The sequence below is a fragment of the Heterodontus francisci genome, chromosome 2, assembly GCF_036365525.1.
Source record: "Heterodontus francisci isolate sHetFra1 chromosome 2, sHetFra1.hap1, whole genome shotgun sequence".
Classification (NCBI taxonomy): domain Eukaryota; kingdom Metazoa; phylum Chordata; class Chondrichthyes; order Heterodontiformes; family Heterodontidae; genus Heterodontus; species Heterodontus francisci.
Genome location: NC_090372.1, coordinates 102,216,024 through 102,239,830, shown reverse-complemented (window position 1 = coordinate 102,239,830; position 23,807 = coordinate 102,216,024). Strand labels below are relative to the sequence as shown.

General features: G+C 41.5%; 1 protein-coding gene across 3 annotated transcripts in view; it reads left to right on the top strand.

The window, feature by feature from the left end:
• Nucleotides 1-23,807, top strand: part of LOC137346060 (eIF5-mimic protein 1) — a 102,444-nt gene that overhangs the window by 22,768 nt on the left and 55,869 nt on the right. For 2 of the 3 annotated variants that reach the window (XM_068009362.1, XM_068009345.1), the window contains exons 2-3: nt 13,759-13,823; nt 14,322-14,498. In XM_068009362.1, the coding sequence (XP_067865463.1) occupies nt 13,766-13,823; nt 14,322-14,498 (235 nt within the window). In that variant the 5' untranslated portion in view covers nt 13,759-13,765. Of the gene's footprint in view, nt 1-11,027; nt 11,134-13,758; nt 13,824-14,321; nt 14,499-23,807 lie in introns of all 3 variants that reach the window. The other variant, XM_068009353.1, reaches the window with a different exon arrangement.

Sequence of the window (23,807 nt, the reverse complement as noted above, 5' to 3'; positions counted from 1 at the left end):
AACTGCTCCTTGAAACCTGAAATGCTCACAAATTATGAACTATGGACAGCATTCAATGCACCAAATCAGTTTACGACTTAAAACATCGGACACACAGGTATTTTGAGGCAGCAGCAAATTAAAGAAACGCCTTTTGTGTACTGGAGATCTCTTTACCCAGCATGCATAGTGGCAGAGAAACCCCACTACCTCTGAGATTGAAATAGGCAAAGAGGGGTTTCTCTGCTGCTATGGATGCTGGGTAAAAAGATAGCCATTACACAAAAGCCGGGAACTGCTGTTTGTGGGTGGGGGAAGGAGTTGGCAATTGGAAGCCCTGAAATTGAGAGGGTGGCCTGAACTCGCAGAGGGTGCTGAACATACTGCGGGAGTGATGCTGAACTCTTGGGGTGCTTATGAGTTGGGTGGGGAGATGAAGACTGGAATGGGCGCTGGAGGACAGAAATGGAGACTGGAGGCTAAGGGGGAGAGATGGAGAGAGTGTTTTTTTTCTTTCCCAGTCCTCAGTTTCTCCTCTTCACCTGCTCTCAGGTGGTCCTCTGGTTCTTGGAACTTCTCACACAACAGCTGCTGCCGCAAAACCACAAATAAAGATTCTGAACTACAGGGGATCCTTGTAGAAGTGATAGAAGTCATGTGATCTGATGTCACATGATCCAGAGCCCTACTCCACTAGTTCATCACGTACTGATATGCTACTAACAGACACCTGCCACCCCCCACCACCCTCCTCAGCACTTCAAACATTAACAGGTGCAGCAAATAGGGGGAGGGTGTACTGGAAAGGGGTCTGCAGGACATTAAATCCCCCCATCCCCAATTTGGCTGGTTCTGCCAAGCACTTTGGCCCTACAGTAGCCTTGTTGCCTTTTGCAGGCTGCCAATGTAACAGATCCGGGATTGGGACATCCCTCCCTTGATGGAAAAGGACCAAAGGGTGGCAATGAACTTGGAAACCCAATGAGCAGAAAATGAACTGAAATTACATCCCACAGGCACGACTGCAGAATTATGCACGATCCCAGGTGAGGGTGAAAAAAACAATGGTGCAAGAGATGCAGCCAATCCTGGAATATTTGTCTTAACATCTGGCTCACTGTACAATGGTCAGTTTGAAAATAGGGACTTACCTGTAAGTAAAGAACACCTGATTCAAATCCCTTAGGTGCCCTGATTTACAAGTTTCACTAGTTCCACGGGTGTCACCAACCTCTAGTGCCTTGCCCGCATGGTCACTCACCATGTGTGGGATAGATAGCAAGCAACTGACTATGGGAGGGATTGCAACCTAACCTAATCTGCTCTCCGAACATGCTCTCACTTTTTTGGTGGGGGTGGCTGTTGGCGTGTGTTACTGAATAACTATCAAGCTTGGGAAATCTGGCTGACTTTTCTGTCCTTTCCTTAACTGGGGGCACTAAGCATTCTGAAGTTAATGGATGTGCTATTAAAACTGACTGGGTTGAAAATAGACTTATTCAGGTAGAATCAGGAATTGAACCTGAGATCTGTCACCAGTTTATATAAGTCAGCGCCACTCAGTTTTCTATGTTGTACTGCCTCCAATATTTCATTTTTTCAAAATTGGATGTGTTAGCTTCGTCCTTCTGGCAAATCATGGTAAATAGCTTACTAGTCTGTTGTGGAGACTTAGAAATTACTATTCCCAAATTGTGATAATGTGGCATTGTGTTTTAATAGTCTGCTTACCATATGTGGATAGAAAAGTAGATAGCAGGAAGGGACATCTCGGTCTGTTCCTTTTTATCTGCTGGGGGTTACATGTACTTGGCCTAATTTTGTTCCGTACTTGAAACTATGAAGCAATGATTATTTGCAATGTGCCGGCCAACATGCAGAGCATTCTCAGATAATGACGCAAGAGCAGAGTTTGCAGGACAAGTTCCCTGCCAAGTATAAATAAACACACAAACTTATCACAGTAAGAAATGCATTCAAAATTTAATTTCCTTCCCCTTTTCCATGATCTATAAACAGAGATCAACAGTTGTGTGCTGCCTTGATTTGAGTTTCTACTCAACCTACTGGTTTGTCATTCAGAACAATTGTGAAAGTGAGGATTGTTAGGTAAGGAAGCAGTTTAACCTTCAATATTGTATGCATGTGCTGCAGCTGACTGTGAGCTGATATAACAATGGCTCCTCTTACAGCAAGTCAGCCAATTGAAATATTTAGTAATGAGAGAAAGAAGAAACCCAAAGACAGATTTATTTGTTTGCAAAAAGACGTTAACTTGTTCTTACTAATGCTGCCATTTGGAAAGAAAAATAGTTAGTATAGTTAGGAATTTTAAAGTAATGTTCACATTCAGGGGAAAATATACTGAATAATATTCAGTAGTTGGCAGTGAGGCACAAATTTAGAGGGATTTAGGGACACCATAAATAATGTGACGACTTAGATGACTTAATTGAAGCCATCTGGAGCCAAAATTCCATCTTTCCTTTTGATCTTTCATATTTATTTTCATAGTAATATACAAATATCGTAGGCTCTTATCACTTAGAAATGTTATTGCATATGACAATCTATTAGATTATCTGAGCAATTACAGTGTGTGATGTTGCATAATTCACAGTAAGGTACAAATAAGGAACTTGTTTTGAAATTCTAAATTAAGATTTCAAGTGTTCCGAATCTATAAGATATATCTCAAATATTTGTTTTATTTGAAAAACATGCAGTTTTCACAAGCCTGATGAAAGATCACAGACCTGAAACGGTAACTCTGCTTCTCTCTCCACTGATGCTGCCTGACCTGCTGAGTATTTTCTGCAATTTGCTTTTATTTCAGTTAGATCATGGCTGATCTGGACCTCTGCTCCATTTGCCTGCCTTTTGATCCATATCCTTGGCACTAGCCAGGGCATCAGAATGGTCATGATGTGCTGTACTCTGTGTAACATTATGCAGCAGTGAGGTTTGGGACCGACAGGAGGAACATGGTGCAGAGCTTAGATGCCCTCTGGATGATTCTGAGGAGGAGGATGGTAATGAGGGCAATGCAGCACCAACTGCTCATATCGCTGTGAGGGATATCCTTATTAATGCAAGGTTCAGTCGGGTCGCACCAGTTGTCTGGTGTCACAAGTTCATGCAATGGCCACTCTTCATCCAACACCACCCACCACACCAATGCCACAACACAAAACAGTCCTGCAAACAACCAACCACCCCTTGCACTACTGTGCAGTGGCAGATTCAGCCATCGGGAGACAAGGCAGCATGTTGGGTACTGACTGGGACCCCGGGAGCCAATGGGTGAGAAATTAAAGCGCTCTGAATGGAGTCCCCACTTCCATATCCCCTTTTGTCATCAACACTCTCATGGCCCAACTTATTTCCTTGCTGCCACTATGCTGGAGAGCACTTAGTGCAGATCAAAGTGGTGTTGTAAGGCAAAGGTATCCGGCATCCTATTTAGCATGACGGGCATATTATCCAGAGTCTGCATGGCTGAGGTCAAGACATGCATGGACTCTGTTGATTGTTGTTCCATGGAGCCAGACTAATCAATGGAAGAGTACATTGTCACAATGCCCTGCCACATCAGTAAGTGGAAAGTATACTGAATAATATTCAGTAGTTTGCAGTGAGGCACAAATTTACAGAGGGATTTGGGGACACCATATTGGATGAGAGACAACTTAGACTACATGCTTGAGGTGGATTCCTCCATTCTCTCTGCAGTCATTCAGTGTGCTTGGAAGGCCTGTCTGAGCAGCAGCAGAGAATCTGTGATGCACTCTGATTCTCCTTTTCTTTGCCAGCCCCAAGGGTACGACATCTGTTTTCAGCTGAGCAGAGCATAGAGAAAGCTGCACCCTCCAACGTGAACTCTCCACTACTGCCACTGCAATCTGCTCTTGCTCACTTGTTAAATATGACTCAACAGGTGAAAACCCAACTATCTGTCTGTCTGGCTGCACCGAAATGTGAATACTGGAGCTGATACACACTTTGCATGAGTGACGTTGCACCCTCGGAAGCATTCCGTTCCACCTGAGGATTCATTGTCTGTGAACTCCATTGAATTAACATAACCTAATAAATAGGAGCAAGTGTAGACCAAACAGCCTCTTGAGCCTGTTCTGCCATTCAGTATGATCATGGCTAATATTCTCCTCAAATCCACTTTCCTGCTCTCTCCCCATATCCTGTGATGCCCTGAGTGATCAAAAATCTGTCTATATCAGCATATACTCAACAAAGGAGCATCCACAACCTTCTGGGGTAGAAAATTTCAAAGATCCGCAACCATTTGAGTGAAGAAATTTCTCCTCATCTCAGTTCCAAATTATCAACCCATATTCTGAGAGTGTGTCCCTGTGTTCTAGATTCCCCAGCCAAGGGAAACAACCTCTGTCTACCCTTTCGAGCACCTTCAGAAACTTTTATGTTTCAAGGAGATTGCCTTTCATTCTTCTAAACTCCAGAGACTATAGGCTCAAATAATTCAGCCTTTCATCATAGGACAACCCGCTCCATCCCAGGAACCAATCTAGTGGACCTTTGCTGTACCGCTTCCAAGGCAAGTATCTATTTCCCTAGATGTGGAGACCAACACTATACACAATACTCCAGGTGTGATCTCACCATAGCCCGATACAATTGTAGCAAGACCTTGTTCTTGTACTCCAAAATTCTTGCAATAAAGGCTAACTTGCCATTTGCATGCTGTACCTGCATGCTGGCCTTTTGCGTTCCTTGTACAGCTACACCTAAGTCTCTCTCACCATCAACATTTAGAAGTTTCACGTCTTTTTTAAAAAAAAAATCTGCTTTTCTGTTCTTGCTACCAAAGTGAATCAGCAGACCCTTCCTCACATTATACTCCATCTACTACCCTGTTGTCCACTCACCTAACCTGTTTATATCTCTTTGCAGCCTCGTTGTGTGCTCCTCACAGCTTACAATCCCACCTAGCTTTGTATCATCAGCAAACTTGGATACATTAGTCTCAATAATATAGTTTGTAAATAGCTGAGGCCCCAGCACCGTTCCTTGTACCACCCCACTTTTGCTGCATGCATGAAGGTCTTGTGAGCGATAAAAGACATGAATTAGTACTGACAAGGTAAGAATGTTGCAAGTTATCAATAAGGTGTCATGTAGACACCCCCCCACAACCTGCCAAGAATGAGGTATATTAATTTTGTCATATGAGCATTGATTTTCAACTGTTGCTGAAGTGAATAAATGACTTGTTTGAAGATCACCAGACACTGGGCTGGAAGGACAGTTGCATACTAAGACGCTGCTTGTGGAGACAAAGGACTATTCCCTGCTCCAATTAACCCAAATGGATTTTGATCACCAGACATTGAAGGTGTAAGGAAGCACATTCCAGGGCCTGCTAAGATGATACAATCCACAAAACCAGGACTGTTTGAACTGACTGCTCACGTGACTGACTGACTGGTCCAGGTTTTTTGAACTAGCCACAGGACAGTTTGAATTCAGAAGGCATTTTGCAACTGAAGCTGGAACAAGGAAGCCTCTCTTTTTTTTTTCTCTTTTTCTGTTTTTCTCCCTCTTCCCCCCCCCTTTCCCCTTTTCTCCCCCTTAAGCCACTGGACCCATGGAAGACACAAAAACCTCAAGAGAGAAAAGACTCCTACATCTGAACAAGTTGAAGCATGAACTGGGCCCCAACGAATTGCAAGACTTACCGGCAACCAAAGGCTCTACATTGAACTTAAAGGACTGTAACTACCAGATATTGCCTCAAACTTTTCCCCGTTATTCCTTCTACTTTTTCTGTCTCTATCTGCGTATGTTCGTTTATTGCGTATGCATTCTAGCGTGGCTGTGTCGCATATTTGTAGTCGTTAACCAGATTATAGTTTAAGATTAATAAACTTCTACCTTTCTTGTTTAAATCTAAGGAAACCTGTTTGATTTCTTTGCTTTACTATTAGAGCACTGAACAAGGATTCACTAAGGGGGAGCTAAAAACACTGTTTTAAAATTAAACCCTGTTACGGTTAAACCAGGCAAAGGCTGAGAGGGAACCCCTAGACCCCTTCTCACCTGGTCGTAACAATGATCATACTCGTTCTCTGTTAAAATCAAATCTACATGACTGAGTGCCATATGGGTTTCTGATACTTAGTTATGCCACAAGGTAGATAGGAGGTCCCCGTCTCCACATCTCCGATAGATAGGGATGCCAAAGTTCAAGTTACCTCCAGCACCTCTTCCTCTGCATTTATGAGCTGCTAGATCTGTGGAGGCCCACATCCAGATCTCTCCCTCATGTTCTGTACTCTTTTTTGCAATGAGGAAAGTACAGGTCTAGGAGTGACTGCAATGGCATGTGTTAACCTGATGGATGTATTGAATTTGGTGAGGGTTTCTATGAGGGAGAGGTATGAAATTGGATGAAGGTGAGTGGAAGTGATGGATGGATAGATGGGGATTCGAGGATGTGCATAGAAAAAGAAGATTGGGTGCGCGTGCAAGGTAAGTATGTCTGATGGAGTAGGCTTGAGAAGGCAGAGTGAAGGGGTGAGATGATGCTCATAGCAGGATGTAGGCGAATGTGCAATTGTACTTGCCTTTCTTGACCTGGTTAAGTTATTAAAACACTTTCTGAAATGAATCCATGCCTCTGGTGCTGACCTCCTTGGCCCCCTCCATCCATGCCACCTTGGTGTCAGCGACAGGCTTATTCCTCCCATTGTTGGTGAAGAGTATCTCTCTCCAGCCCCTAGCAGCATATCAAGCGAGGCATCATTGAACTGCTGCACAGCCTTTGCTCATCTGGAGTCCATTGCCACACCGTGCCTTGTTTCCAATTCCAACTCCTCCAAACTCCATCTTTGGATTGACCCTTTAAATACTGGAGTTGAGTTTGCATCCTGCAGGTCCTCTTTATGCCCACTGTGTGCATTGGATGCCAAACCCGGAAGTAAAATGCTAGTGAGTAGGCCTATTTACAAAGCCATTGATTGATATGCTGTACTTTCTTCTGGGTTTCTCACTTATATTGGACATCCTCCTGTTGTCAGCGTGCCTCCATATTAATAATGGGGCCTCTGATTCTAAGATAATGCAAGAACAGTGTAATGAATTGATATAGATAATTCCCAATATAAAGTAGACTTAAGCAATTGTGATGGAAAATGTTGATATAAAGCATGACACTTCTATTTAAGCATATATGCCATTGCCAAGTTCAAATCTAGGATCAAGATTAGGTGATATTAAATGGTCACTATTGATCAGTCGCATGTGTTTCACATCAGACATAAATCCTTAGCATACACTCAGTGCCTGCAACTTCCACATTGTGACGTGTAAAAAAAAAAATCTCATCTCATATGTAGCACTATCATGGATGTGAGGGCCTGTTGGCTTTGGTGAAATTGTAGTACTTTTAAAATGAACATAAATAAATACAGAAATAAAAACAAGAAATGCCAGAAATACTCAGCAGGTCTGGCAGCATCTGTGGAGAGAGAAGCAGAGTTAACGTTTCAAATCAGTGACCCTGCTTCAGAACTGCATTCAGTCTTACATTGCATTTTGGATAAGTGTCAACAACCTAATCTTGTGGGCGTCTACCAAGTTTTAAAAAGATTGGGAGTAGTTTAGTTTAGTTTAGAGATACAGCACTGAAACAGGCCCTTCGGCCCACCGAGTCTGTGTCGACCATCAACCACCCATTTACACTCATCCTACACTAATCCCATTTTCCTACCACATCCCCACCTGTCCCTATATTTCCCTACCACCTACCTATACTAGGGGCAATTTATAATGGCCAATTTACCTACCAACCTGCAAGTCTTTTGGCTTGCTGGAGGAAACCAGAGCACCCGGAGAAAACCCACGCAGACACAGGGAGAACTTGCAAACTCCACACAGGCAGTACCCAGAATTGAACCCGGGTTGCTGGAGCTGTGAGGCTGCGGTGCCTACCACTGCGCCACTGTGATAGCCCCATTCACTATATCATAAATATGAAAAGTGCAATGTATACCAGTATGTCAAACCTGCAGCCGAGAAGTACCGGAACTAATTCATTAGGGCGTGAACAAAATATATTCAGGGTCGACTTAACATGGAAATTAGTTGGAAGTGTTGCAGTCTGAAAATGGAAGCAATTTACATTGCACAAATCCAAACTTCAATGAAGCTTTTAAAACTGCTTACTAGTTATGAATACTAAGTTACCAAAAAGCATTGATTCAAGTATTTGTAGTTACCTTACATAATATTGTAATGTGAATGCTGCACAACACAACCAACGGGTGAAATAGTGACAGTAATTGTATGTAAAGAACACAATGTTATACAATTTAGCTAAGATCTCCTTTCTGTATTAACTGGAATAACGCCAATAAGAATCCAGTTTTACCTTGTACTTTTTTTAAACTAATGCATGGATTTAGACTATTTTTATTTTTAAACTAAGACCTTTGTGTGAAGTTCTGTGAAGTGTATATGTGTATGCAAGTATCGTAATGCAGTGATGATTCCAGTGTCTGGACAGTTAATGTTTCATCAAATTTTAAGTAACTGTGAATCACTGTCTTTATTCAAGTATTAAGTTTCCTTTAAAATTTAGCAGTTCAGTTGGTCACTAGCTCTGAGTCTCAATGTATATGTACAGTCAAAAATACATTAACCATTTTCTTAATTAAAATGTTATTCGAGCAGCTGTAAATGGATTTTTCTCACAAGACAGTGTTAGAGTAATAAATGGCCATGCAGGTTTTATCTTGGTGTTTTAGTTCCACAGTAATAAATTGTAAAATGTTAAATTCCAGTTCAAACATTGGTCTTTTGAATTTGTTATGTGTTTACAGATATTTACATTTCTAGCCCGAGTATTTGTATATTAATTTGTAACAATGCTGACTCTTACCATGGATGATTGCCTGTGGCTTTGACTGTGGTTTAAAAAAAGCACAAGATATGCATGTACGTATGGGGGAGTGAAAAGTAAGTCATGTATATCAGTGCTTAGAGAAGTGTCTAGTTGAGTAGCTTGAGTCACAAGGCAACAAACACACCCATGGGAAGCTGTACTAAAATGAGATGGAATGTTGCTGTATGTAATAATTGCATGTCCTTTTGAGGCCGACTGTGAGTGAGTCCTGGTGATAAATTTATTGTTGAAGTAATGCCAATAAGAACACATGTTTCTTCTTGCTGTGCCAAAAAGAATATTATGTACAGTGTCATTTACTGCTTTCAGTAGCATTACCAAATATGTAATTAATATAATGGTATTGAAAAGGAATTTAATGTAACCTTAATTTTTCATTTTTAGTTTCTCACTACTGAGCATTTTTCCTTTGCAAGTGCTACAATATCAAGAAATTTCTTTCTAAAAATATATATAGTTTGCGTGACCGCCTTTTTATCTTTGATTTCACTTGCTCTTTGAGACTCCGATTATTTGCTTGATCTGCTAAGGATAAAAATAGTGTTGAAGCAGTAGTTGAGCTGTAAATGGTGTTACTACAGAGATTCTTCAGAGCAAGCAAAGAGGAACGAGTCAACCTCAAAACTTTAAAACTCAAATATGCTGTAGAAAAATTTGGCATCAGGTGTATATAAGTTTTCTTTTATATGTTGCTTAGTAATATTTATTTCAGATGTTCAGGTGATAAGGGCAGTAAGTTTGTTGTCATATTCTACACAAAATTATTCTTTTAGCTTTATATATTGTACTGGAAAATATTTTAATTGAACCTGCTGATGCACTTAGTTTGTTGGCTGGGCTATGTGTTTCAAAAAAAAGCGGCAGGAGAAATAAAGCTATGTAGAAAGGGATGATATGCATGAGAAGAATGGATAATGAGTGAGTCATCTATGTTTGCTTTATTTTTCATATTTTATTTTTATAGTCCTTAAAATTAAATATCTAAATAAGCTTGGGTTTCTCCTACTTTCACACTGTTCCCTAGAACTATGGTTCTCAAATGGGTCCATCGAAACTTTCCAGGGTTCCGCGATGCAGGGCCAGCCTCATAGATGACTACTGCTTCCTGGGCAGTTGCCTAAGAGTAATCAAATGACCAGTGGCCAGAGGTGTGGTCTGCTCCCCACCATGCTGCTGCTTTCCCTCTGCTCCCTAGTGTGCTTTCCATGCTCTGCTCTATCAGAGCTCCTGCCCTCTCTGTGCACCTCTCAAGGATAGACAGACTGCAGTGAGTAACAGGCACACCCATCTCATGGATAACTTTAAGTAATACATTCTTTACGTGCAGTGCTTTATTATGAGTATTATATAGTATTGTTGTGGGGTAGGGTGTCTGTTACTCATTAATTTGGAAAGGGATCCTTCAACCAAAAAAGTTTGAGAACCACAGCCCGAGTAGATATGAACCTGCCCATCAACTTCTTCCAGGGCTGCCTTTGGCTGTACCAAGTGCAGCAGAGCTGATTTGGAGGAAGGGGAAACGGACTAAGTTTTCAAGTTTTTCTCTTCATCTGCTTTGCTTGGGCAGGGACAGAGTTCGCAAATAAACCAAGTATCTGTGGTAAAGAGTTTGTTTAACACCCAATACAGATGTCTACCTATGTGTTTCTGCTTTCACTCCATGTGGGAAATAATCTTGTCTCCACTTAGCACCTACTGCTGAAGGCCAAGCCAAGATGAAATATTTACTAAGTAGAATTTGAGCAACAATTCGTATCCTACCAGTTCATGTATAGCAGTATATTAGATTTATGTGAATAAATTATTTACAAAGCCCCAGTGGCATTGGACAAGACGAGGAAGATAACCTGTTATATAACAGCAGATATGTTATGCCACGAAACTGATGTAGGGACGTGTACATTTAATTTAATTGTATTCTGGAATTATTACACCGTTTCAATGTTGAAAGTCTAGATTCTGTCCAGTTTTTTTCAGTTTATTATATGTTTGTTATATCCTTTACCTTTATTAAAAGCTGGAATGTAGAGCAACATACATTGTTTTTGTGTCATAAATGAACCCATGAAACATTCTAAAGTTCATGTTTTATGTTGTTTCAATATAGGGTGTGGAAATGCTAGAGGATTATGCCTCTCGTGAGAGATTTTGGAATATAATTAGTGCCTCCCTTAGCAATAGCAACTAATCAGGTGTTTTTCTGAAGTTAAAAAGTAAGTTAATAGCTTTTGTGTGAAAAATATGTTCAAAACAATTTTGTTTTTACATAATTTGGTAAAACATTGACGTAGTAACACACTGAACAAAGACAAAAGATGACATTTGTACTGAATAATATAAATATATCTTCTGTGCACATTAAGAGCCTGAAAGCCTGCAGGCCAGACATTTTAGCACTGACCTCACCAAAGTGAAATCGAAAGTCCAAAGGACGCTGAAGGGAACTAAGAATTACCATTTCTAATACCTACCATTTTGGATTTGCCAGCATTAACCTGAGGCAATTTAAGGAGCTCAGAAGAAGTGATGCTTAAATAAGAGCATTTGTGTTTGGCATGGGAAAATAAATAACATTTATGTAACGCTGATCAGAACATCCTGAAGGGCTCCACACAAATTACTTTTTGAAGTGCAGTGACTGTTTTTATACCAGCAAACGTCGTAGCTATTCTGTACTAGTAATATCCCACAAAATGCAATGAGATGCATGATTGTTGATCTGTTGTTTTCAATGGTATTGGTTGAGGAGGAGCATAAGCTAGTCCATCTACAGAACAAACTGCTTCTCAAATAGCGCCATGGGATCATTAATGTCCACTTCAATTACTGGAACAGCTGGATGATGAAAGAAAGGTGTAGGAGATGGTGACAAGGTAATAGATACATGATTTAGATCATGGATAGAAATAATTTATAGCTCTTTGATTTTGGGGCAGGTTTGCGAACGAGAACTTTTTCTGTTGGAGGAGAGAGAAATTTGAGGGATTACTAAATCCAGAAGGTGTAAAAAAAAAGGTAGTGTACCAAATTCTGATTCCTTGTATCAAGGATTATTTGAATCTTAGTGAACAAAAATGCTTCACTTTGTCAAATTAGAGTCCACTCTTTTTTTTAAAGTACTTTTTGGTGAAAATAATCAGATTTAAAGTTGGAAAATGAACATGTTGCAAAATCAAACAGAGTACAGGGGAGATTCTGAGGTTCTCAAAAGTGGAAATTCATTCCTTGTTCAGAAAGTTGGAAGACAAATTTAGATGCTTGGTGTCACATATCTCCATCATTCTGCTCAATGGCAAGGTTTGATCTGTAAGTTCCAAACAAAATAGCATTTGAGTTATAAGTGGAGAAAATTGCAAGTATAGAAAGGCAAGTTTCAGAAACCTCTAGCTTTGATATGAACAGTAAAGGGAAGACAAATTCAAAAATTAAGGCATTTGGTATCAACTGGACCAGCTGTGTAAATGCTGTGACTACTCGAGGAGGGAAGAGGCTCTGTATTTTGTGGTAAGTGGCTCACCTTCTGATTCATCAGAGTCTGTCCACCATCTACAAAGCACAAGTTCCAGAGTGTGATGTAATATTGTGCAGATGCAAAAACACTCAAGAAGTTTGTCACCATCTAGGACAAAGATGTTTGTTTGATCCAGCCACCCACTAACTTAAGCGTCTACTCCCTGCACCACCAGTGCACTGCGGCTGCAGTGAGTGCTGTCTACAGGATGCACTGCAATACGTTGCCAAAGCTTTTTTGACAGCACCTTCCTTCTCTGTGACCTCCGCTACCTGGAAGGACAAGGGCATCAGGTGCATGGGAACACAATTATCTTTGAGTTCCCCTCCAAGTCACACAACAACTCAACTTGGAAATATATCTCCATTCCTTCATTGTTGCTGGGCCAAAATCCTGGAACTCCCTACCTAACAGCACTATTGGATTACCTTCACTACATAAACTGCAGCAGAGCTAAAACAAGGCTTACCACCATCTTCTTAAGGGCAACTAGGGATGCACAATAAATGCTGGTCATGCTAGCAAGTCATATCCAGAGAGCAAATAAAGAGAATAGACTTGAGGGGTGTACGTGTTTTTTTTTAAAAAGGTAGTACCATAGTTTATCAATGCACTCTGTATGGACATGGCTTTCTGAAAATAATCTGGGTGAAGATAATTTGCAGAATTTGTTGGATCAGTCATGTACTTGTTCAACAATTGTGGGCCACTAGATGGTGTGATGAGTGTAGAGCTGATGCGGTGTTCTGAACAGGCATTAGCAGTAGATAGACTATTTGGTTGGCAACATGACTGCATAGTCATTGCTTTTAATACAGCCTTGTGGCAATTTGCAACATCAAAGGCAACAATTTAGCAGGCAAACTGAACAGGCGTTGTTGGAGAAGAATTCTGAAATCCACAGTTCCAGAGGAGCAAGGATTTTCCAGTGAAATGTCAATGATAAATCAATGAGACAGTAGGGAATGGAACAAGCAGCCTATATGAAACAAGGCTATAAGATTTATAGAATAGTCTTTGGGAAATAGTTACCTTTTTAAAGTTAAAGCTTTTAAAGTAGAATTTGGTTTAAAAGTTCACTTCTGAGGCTACCCTCCAGCAGCAGAGAAAGTTGTTATGCACTGGCTGCTTAGATCTAAGTAAGAGAATGTCCCAGGGAAAGAATTCCTTTAATTTATTGTCCTGTGGACAGATGCCTGTTTTCCATTTAGTCGCTCCATGCCCAGTAGCACAACTAAGATTGGGGGCTTGAGATTTTGCCAATTAACATGAATTCCATTTTCATACTGCTTTCTGCTATGTCTAATTTTTTTTTTTAATCCTACAGAAAGTTTATGAGTAAGTTGCAGAAGCCAGTGCTAACAGGCCAGCGGTTCAAGACCAGGAAGAGGGGTAAGCTTTCCAGCCTAGTTCTTTCAGTTGTGAAATATCATAAATGCATCAAGGGAATTGCACTACTGCTAATCAGATCAACATTACTTCTATGATTGCAACTAAGAATACAGATCAATCCAAGGAACTTCAAAAGTCAAGTGTGAAATCATTTGCTTAATCTTAGCTTTTTTCTTTTATTTGGTCACACCAGTAAATGAGAAAAATGACATTTTATTCTTTTGTCCGTAAGGTTAAGTAGAGAGAATTGTTTGCTTATTGTCAATTGGTCAATAACTTAATACAATATATAAATAGTTGATACCACAATTATTTACTTTCTTTCAAGATGTCACCATCACAAAAATATCCTCATAACACTCATGATCACCTATCCCATTCACTTTCACCATATTATAACCAAACAGCTTTAAAAGACTGACTTGAGTATGGTGGAAATTTTATATTGCTATCCAGGAAGGTTGGAAGTAGTGTGTGACTGTAATGTCTCATGTGCAGATGAAAAAGAGAAGTTCGAACCAACAGTCTTCAGAGACACCATCATTCAAGGTCTCAATGAGGCTGGGAGTGACCTCGAGGCAGTATCCAAATTTCTGGATGTAACAGGCTCAAGACTAGATTACCGTCGTTATGCAGACACACTGTTTGATATACTGATAGCTGGGAGCATGCTAGGTAAATATGAATCCAACTTTCTTTAATATATCTGTAACTAATGAAGAGAAAAGTCTGCTGGTCTATTCCTCGGAAGATTTTTTGGAAAGGTCATATGTAAAATCAGTAAAGCATTTATACAAAATACTAGAAACAAAGGAATATTTTTGTTATGGAGCAGTTGTTAATAAACTGTCGCTTGCTACTTTTGCTATTACAGCTTAACTTCTACAATGTAGAAAAACATTCCAAGATGCTTCAGAGGTGTCAGGAAAACAAATGATTGCCAAGACATAGGTGGAGTTATTGGAGGGGTGATAAAAAGCTTCATCAAAGAGGTGGATTTTAAGGAGGATCTTAAAGGAGTATGGTAGGTGGAAAGGTAGAGGGTTTATGGAAGGTATTCCACGGCATGGGCTTAGTCTACTGAAGGCATGTCCATCAATGGTGGGGTGAAAGGAGAGATGAAGCACAAGAAGCCAGAGCCAAAGGAATTCGAGTGTTTTTGGGATTATACCCCAGAGGAGGTTACAAAGTTGGAGTGGTTGGAATTGATTTAAACACTAATGAAAATGTTAGATTTGAGGCATTGGGAAAACTGAGATCAATGTAGATCAGTGGAGACAGGAGTGATAGGCAAGTTGGACTTGATGGGTATTAGGATATGATGGCAGAGTTTTGGATGTGCTGAAGTTTACAGAAGGTCAAGAGGTCAACAAGAAGAACATTGGAATAGTTGAGTCTGGAGGTGGCAAATGCTTGAACGAGGGTTTCAGCACCTTCATGAGCTGAGGGGTACAGGGGGCGATAATGAAGATGACAATATATGTTCTTTGTAATGAAAAGAGTATGGTGTTGAAAACTTAGCTTGTGGTTGAATAGGATGGCAAGGTTGCAAACAGTTCAGCTTGAGTCATTAACCAAGGAGAGAGGAAATGGAGCAGGCGATAAGGATATGATAATTGTGATAGGGGAACAAGATAATGGTTTCAGCTTTTTCATTGTTTAACTGGAGGAAATTGCTGATCATCCAAGACTGAATAAATGTTCAACGAGCGGTATGACAGCACAGAGGCAGTGGAGTGGATCGATAAGGTGGGTTTGGTGTCATCAGTGTACGAATGTAAATTGTACCAATATCTAAGAATGATGCCATCGAGGGACAATATATAGATGAAGAAGAGTAGTTTACAAAAATTAATCCTTGAGGGATTGCTGAGCTAATAGTGCAAGGTGAAAAGAGAAGCCTCTGGTAGAGATACTCCCTGGATATGATTGGATAGACAAGAGTAGAACCAAATGAGGGCAGTCTCACCGAGTTAGATAATGGATAGTGGTCTGAAATGTATCACTGGCACATTTTTAACCAAATTGCACAAGTGTAATCTCTCTCATCTGAAACTTTATTTTACTCATTACAAAAAAGTATTAGATTGTGATGGTATTCACCCACATAGTTACCTGTCCATTCAACAAAATTAACAGCTGTAACCAAAAATGCACAATCTATTTTGAAATGAAATGGGGTGGCAGTCCTTGCACCATTTTATTTAGCACTTGTCAGAGCATATAAGGAAGTTTATATCATGAAACACGCAGACTGGAAAATACAGCGAGCTTAGCTAATTGGAATCTTACATGCCAATGCTTCTATGAAACCATTGAGATTATGTTGACTATCTGTCATCTCTTTCTATTATTGAAGAGGCTTAACATAAATAGGTATGCAGGTTTTACAAAGAAGGAAAAAAATTGGAGCAAAGTCTGTGCCTTTTCAAGAGTTAGTTCAATGACAATTTTCTTATGAGAAGCTGCTTTAATTCAAAATGGAAAAGTAAAATTATACATGTGATAGTTACTAAAAGTTTTTTAATTCATAGATGGCTGGCTTGGTAGCTTTTCAGTCAGGAAAAAGTATTAGAATAGGCCTGTGTGTTAAAAAATTATATGAGCAATAAAATAAGATATACAGATCAGCACCATACAACAGTATCTTCAGAACAGCTCGATTTCATTGTTACACTGAGCTAACTGGAGGGTTTGACTTCGCTTTGTTCCCATCACTCACTGTGAAATGCCTTTTACTTGCAGTGAGTTTCTAACAAAGGTAGATCACTTGTTTTACCATGGTTACAATTAAATCTCCTATATATATCTCAACTGGGGCAGTTCCATAATATGTTCCTCGTGTTTCCTATCATTTGATTGTATTTTAGTATTTTAACCCATGCAATTCTGAGCTGCAAGAGTATAATTTTACACATAGTTTGTATCTTCATAGCCTTTGATTATATGAATGCAATATGTAGTGGTCAATTCAAATTGTGCTAGCGGTTTACACACCCTAATATCCATCTTATTTTATAAACCATGTCCTGAGGAAAATCCTCTTTTTTCAGAAAATTACATTTTGTTTTGAACAATCTTTTAATATTGAGTTTGGCAGTTTCTTTTGCTTAATGCTTTAGATGCAGCGGAATTCAAAAGTAAAGCTCCAAATAGAAGGGGCACTAGAGGAGGTTTTAGCGGGCTTAAAAGTGGATAAATCCCCAGGCCCAGATGAGATGTATCTCAAGCTGCTATGTGAGGCAAGGGAGGAGATTGCGGAGGCTCTCGACACAAATTTTCAAATCCTCTCTGGCCACAAGAGAAGTGCCAGAGGACTGGAGAACAGTGAATGTGGTACCATTATTCAAGAAGGGTGGTAGGGATAAACCAAGTAATTGCAGGCCAGTGAATCTAACACCAGTGGTAGGGAAACTATTGGAAAAAATTCTGAGGGACAGGATTAATCTCCAGTTGGAGAGGCACGGATTAATCAAGGGTAGTCAGCATGGCTTTGTCGGAGAGATTGTGTCTAACAAATTTGATATAATTTTTCGAGGAGGTGACTAGGTGTGTAAATGAGGGTAAAGTAGTTGATGTAGTCTACATGGAGTTCAGTAAGGCTTTTGATAAGGTCCCGCATGGCAGATTGGTGAAGAAGGTAAGAGCCAATGGGATTCAGGGCAATTTGGCAAATTGGATCCAAAATTGGCTTAGTGGCAGGAGGCAGAGGGTGATGGTCTAGGGTTGTTTTTGCAATTGGAAGCCTGTGACCAGTGATGTACTGTAGGGATTGACGCTGGGACCCTTGCTGTTTGTAGTGTACATTAATGATTTAGATGTGAATATAGGAGGTGTGATCAGTAAGTTCGCAAATGACACGAAAATTGGTGGTGTCGTAAATAGTGGGAGGAAAGCCTTAGATTACAGGATGACATAGATGGGCTGGTAAGATGGGTGGAGCAGTGGCAAATGGAATTAATCCTGAGAAGTATGAGGTGATGCATTTTGGAAGGACTAACAAGGCAAGGGAATAATACAATGGATGGTAGGACTCTAGGAAGTACAGAGGGTCAGCGGGACCTTGGTGTACTAGTCCATAGATCAGTGAAGGCAGCAGCAGAGGTAGATAAGGGGGTTAGGAAGGCAGATGGGATACTTGCCTTTATTAGCCGAGGCATAGAATATAAGAGCAGGACGGTTATGATTGAGCTGTATAAAACTCTAGTTAGGCCACAGCTGGAGTACTAAGTACAGTTCTGGTCGCCACATGATAGGAAGGATGTAATTGCACTGGAGAGGGTGCAGAGGGGATTCACCAGGATGTTGCCTGGGCTGGAGCATTTCAGCTGTGAAGAGAGACTGGATAGGCCAGGATTGTTTTCCTTAGAGCAGAGAAGGCTGAGGGGGGACCTGATTGCTGTATACAAAATTATGAGGGGCATAGATAGGTTAGATAGAAAGAAACTTTTTTCCTTAGCGGAGGTGTCAATAACCAGAGGGCATAGATTTAAGGTAAGGGGCAGGAGGTTTAGAGGGGATTTGAGGAAAAATGTTTTCACCCAGAGGGTGGTTGGAATCTGGAACGCACTGCCTGAAGAGGTGGTAGAGGCAGGAACCATCACAACATTTCAGAAGTATTTAGATGAGCACTTTAAATGCCATAGCATACAAGGCTACGGGCCAAGTGCTAGAAAATGGGATTAGAATAGTTAGGTGCTTGATGGCTGGCACAGACACGATGGGCCAAAGGGCCTGTATCTGTGCTGTATAACTCTATGACTGAGACTCTATGACTATATAACCAAGGCTGCAGTAGTATATGAATACATTTCACAAAGCAATGAAAATTCGTATGAAAAAAGTTGATGCTTTGGATCAGTTCTGTGTAAACGGTCGCACAAATCTGTCCCTTATAAAACAGTTGACTGTTGAATCTGAAGTGTTCCTTGGTTCTAGATTCTGATTTGTGAACGTCTAACAAAAAGGAGGATGGAGAGGGGAACAGATGTCGAATCAATCAAATCACTGAAAGTTTATTTTCAAATCCCTTCCATCGCTATTTTTCACTGTCATGAACCAAAATATACAGGGCTTAAAATAAAGTTTGTAACATTATGAGAAGGCTGCAACTGTAACTAGTTCTCTTCCTGCCTCAATCCGAGTTGTATCTCTCACTGTTATTCTAATAGTTCAGCAGCCAATTTTTGATGTACAAATCAAAGTCTCTCTCTAATGCTCACGCAAAAATGGTACACCCTCATCCCCAGCTTCCCATCGGCTCTGCTAGGGAATAGCCCCTCTATTGCTTTGATGTGCTCTACTGATCAGCCATTTAGCAGGAGTTGTCTTGTCAAGATTTATTTTGACAGCCCACTCCCATCTCTGTCTAAAATCTATTCCCTGGCTCATCGTCATCACCATGCTTCTCCTTTCTCCTGACATGGCCATTCTAATATTGTACAAAATAAAAAAAAAAAGACAACTGTTGCACGAAAAGTAACAGAGAAAACATAAGTGAAAGAGAAAGTCAGAAGTGTGGTCAAAGATGACTGAACAGAAATAGAGGAGAGGAAGGAGGAAACCAATGAAGGAGGAGGATGTTTCTGTATGTGTGTATTTATATAAAAGAGAGTGAGCCAAAAATAAAAGTTCAGGTGCAGAGCAGAAAACCAGAAGCAGAGAGACTCCAAGTGGCAGCCAACTATTCGACTTTGGGGCACCTTGCCAAACCAAAGGAATTCCTTCCATATCTTTTCAGACTAAGTTTTTTTTTTAAATTCCTTCTATTTCTTTGTAACAGCTGCAGACAAAAATCTGCTGCCCTAACCTGGTCTGGCCTACATGCGACTCCAGACTGACAGCAATGTAGTTGACTCTGAAATAACCTCTGAAATGGTCAAGCAGGCCACTCCGTTGTAACAAAACCGCTACAAAGTCTAAGAAAAGGAATGAAACCAGACGGACCACCCGGCATTGGCCAAGGCACTGGAAAAATGACAATGGCAAAACAGCCCAGTCGAGCCTGCAAAGTCCTCCTTACTAACATCTGGTTGCTTGTGCCAAAACTGAGAGCTGTCCCACAGACTAGTCAAGCAACAGCCTGACATAGTCATACTCAAGGAATCATACCTTACAGACAATGTCCCAGACACCACCATCACCATGCCTGGCTATGTCCTGTCCCAACGGCAGGACAGACCCACCAGAGGTGGCAGCACAGTGGCATACAGACGGGAAGGAGTTGTCTTCAACATTGACACCAGATCCCATGAAGTCTCATGGCATCAGGTCAAACATGGGCAAGGAAACCTCCTGCTGATTATCATCTGCTGTCCTCCCTCAGCTGATGAATCAGTACTCCTCCATGTTGAACACCAATTAGAAGAAGCACTGAGGGTAGCAAGGACACAGAATGCACCTCTGTGTGGGGGACTTCAATATCCATCACCAAGACTGGCTCGGTAGCACCACTATTGACTGAACTGGCCGAGTCCTAAAGGACACAGTGGCTAGACTGGGTCTGCGGCAGGTGGTGAGGGAATCAACAAGAGGAAAAAACTTACTTGGCCTCGTCCTCACCAATCTATCTGTCGCAGATTCATCTGTCCATGATAGCATTGGAAGGAGTGACACCACACAGTCCTTGTGGAGATGAAGCCCCATCTTCACATTGAGGGTGCCCACCATCGTGTTGTGTGGCACTACCACTGTGCTAAATGGGATAGATTCAGGTAATTGCTAACAACTCAAAACTGGGCATTCATGAGGCACAATGGGCCATCAGCAACAGCAGAATTGTATTTAACCACAATCTGTAACCTCATGGCCCAGCATATCCCCCACTATACCATTACCATCAAGCTGGGGCACCAACCCTGGCCCAATGAAGAATGCAGGAGGGCATGCCAGGAGCAGCAACAGGCATACCTAAAAATGAGGTAACAGCCTGGTGAAGCTACAACACATTATTACTTGCATGTCAAACAACAGAAGCAGCATGCGATAGACAGGACTACGTGATCCCACAACCTGTGGATCAGATCTAAGCTCTGCAGTCCTGCCGCATCCAGTCATGAATAGTGGTGGACAATTAAACAACTTGGAGTGTATATGGGATGGTTTTCTGGACCAATACATTGAGGAACCAACTAGAGAACAGGCCATCCTAGACTGGGTATGGTGTAATGAGAGAGGAATAATTGACAATCTAGTGGCACGAGACCCCTTGGGGATGAGCGACCATAATATGATAGAATTCTTAATCAAGATGTGACGTAGTTGATTCTGAAACTAGGGTCCTGAATCTTCGGAAAGGAAACTACGAAGGTATGAGGCGCGAGTTACCTAAGACGGATTGGGAAACGGTACTTAAAGGGATGATGGTGGATAGGCAATGGCAATCATTTAAAGAGCGCATGGATGAACTGCAACTATTGTTTATCCCTGTCTGACGCAAAATTAAAGTGGGAAAGGTAGCCAAACTATGGCTTACAAGGGAAATTAGAGATAGCATTAGATCCAAGGAAGAGGCGTATAAATTTGCCAGAAAAAACGACAGACCTGAGGATTGGGAGTAGTTTAGAATTCAACAAAGGAAGACCAAGGGATTGATTAAGAAGGGGAAAATAGAGTATGAGAGCAAGCTTGCAGGGAACAATAAAACTGACTGTAAAAGTTTCTATAGGTATGTGAAGGGAAAAAGATTGGAGAAGACGAGTGTAGGCCCCTTACAGTCAGAAACGGGAATTTATTATGGGGAACAAAGAAATGGCTGACCAACTAAATGGTTCTGTCTTCACAAAGAGGGACACAAATATCATACCAGAAATATTGGGGAACACAGGGCTTAGTGAGAGAGAGGAACTGAAGGAAATCAGTATTAGTCGAGAAATGGTGCTGGGGAAATTGATGGGATTGAAGACCAATAAATCCCCAGGGCCTGATGGTATGCATCCCAGAATACTTAAGAAAGTGGCCCTAGAAATAGTGGATGGTGGTCATCTTCAAAGATTCTATTGACTCTGGAACAGTTCCTACAGATTGCAGGGTAGCTAATGTAACCCCACTACTTAAAAAGGGAGGTAGAGAGAAAGCAGGGAATTGTAGAGCAGTCAGCCTGACGTCGGTCGTGGGGAAAGTTCTCGAGTCCATTGTCAAAGATTTTATAGCAGAGCACTTAGAGAACAGTGGTATAATTGGGCAGAATCAGCATGAATTTACGAAAGGGAAATCATACTTGACAAATCTACTGGAATTCTTCGAGGATGTAACTAGTAGAGTTGATGAGGGGGATCCAGTGGCCAGTGGATGTGGTTTATTTGGACTTTCAGAAGGCTTTTGACAAAGTGGGTGATTTGGATTAGTTGAGTGAGTGGGCTAATGCATGGCAGATGCAGTACAATGTGGATAAATGTGAGGTTATCCACTTTGGTAGCAAAAACAGGTGGCAGATTATTATCTGAACGGCTATAAACTGAGAGGGGAATATGCAGCGAGACCTGGGTGTTCTCGTACACCAGTCGCTGAATGTAAGCATGCAGGTGCAACAGGCATAAAAAAGGTAAATGGTATGTTGGCCTTCATAGCGAGAGGATTCAAATACAGGAGCAGGGATGTCTTGCTGCAATTATACAGGGCCTTGGTGAGGCCACACCTGGAATATTGTGTGCAGTTTTGGTCTCCTTATCTGAGGAAGGATGTTCTTGCTACAGGGGGAGTGCAGCGAAGGTTTACCAGACTGATTCCTGGGATGGTGGGACTGATGTATGAGGAGGGATTGTGTCGGTTAGGATTATATTTGCTGGAGTTCAGAAGAGTGAGGGGGAATCTCATAGAAACCTATAAAATTCTAACAGGACTTGACAGGGTAGATGCAGGAAGGATGTTCCTGATGGTGGGGGAATCCAGAACAAAGGGTCATAGTCTCTCGAGACAAGGAGGCCAAAGAAGAAGGAGGTAAACCTTTCAGGACTGAGATGAGGAGCAATTTCTTCACCCAGAGAGTGATGAGTCTGTGGAATTCGCTACCACAGAAAGCCAAAACATTGTATGTTTTCAAGAAGGAGTTAGATATAGCTCTTGGGTCTAAAGGGATCAAAGGGTATGGGGCGAAAGCAGAAACAGGTTACTGAGTTGGATGATCAGCCATGATCATAATGAATGGCGGAGCAGGTTCGAAGGGCTGAATGGCCTACTCCTGCTCCTATTTTCTATGTAACTAACAGGAGGAGGACGCTCCACAAATATCCCCATCCTCCATGATGGGGAGCCCAGCACATCAGTGCAAAAGATAAGACTGAAGCATTTGCGACAATCTTCAGCCAGAAGTTCTGAGGTGATCCATCTCGGCCTCCTCCTGAAGTCCCCAGTATCACAGATGCCAGTCTTCAACCAGTTCAATTCACTCCGTGTGATATCAAGAAGGCAGAAGGCACTGGATACTTCAAAGGCTATGGGCCCCAACAACATTCTGGTACTGAGGACTTGTGCTCCAGAACTTGCCGCGCCCCTAGCCAAGCTGTTCCAGTACAGCTACAACACTGGCATCTACCCGGCAATGTGGAAAATTTCCCTGGTATGTCCTGTGCACAAAAAGCAAAACAAATCCAACCTGGCCAGTTACCGCCCCATCAGTCTACTCTCAATCATCAGCAAAGTGATGGAAGGTGTCATCGACAGTGTTCGTGTGCGGCACTTGCTCAGCAATAGCCTGCTGACTGACGCTTAGTTTTGGTTCCGCAGGGCCACTCAGCTCCTGATTCATTGCAGCCTTGGTCCAAATATGGACAAAAGAGCTGAACTCCAGAGTTGGAGAGCGACTGACCTTGACATCAAGGCAGCATTTGACCGAGTATGGCATCAAGGAGTCATAGCAAAACTAGAGTCAGTGGGACTCAGAAGGAACATCCTCTGCTGGTTGGAGTCATAACTAGCAGAAAGGAAGATGGCTGTGGTTGTTGGAGGTCTATCATCTCTGCTCCAGGACATCACTACAGGCGTTCC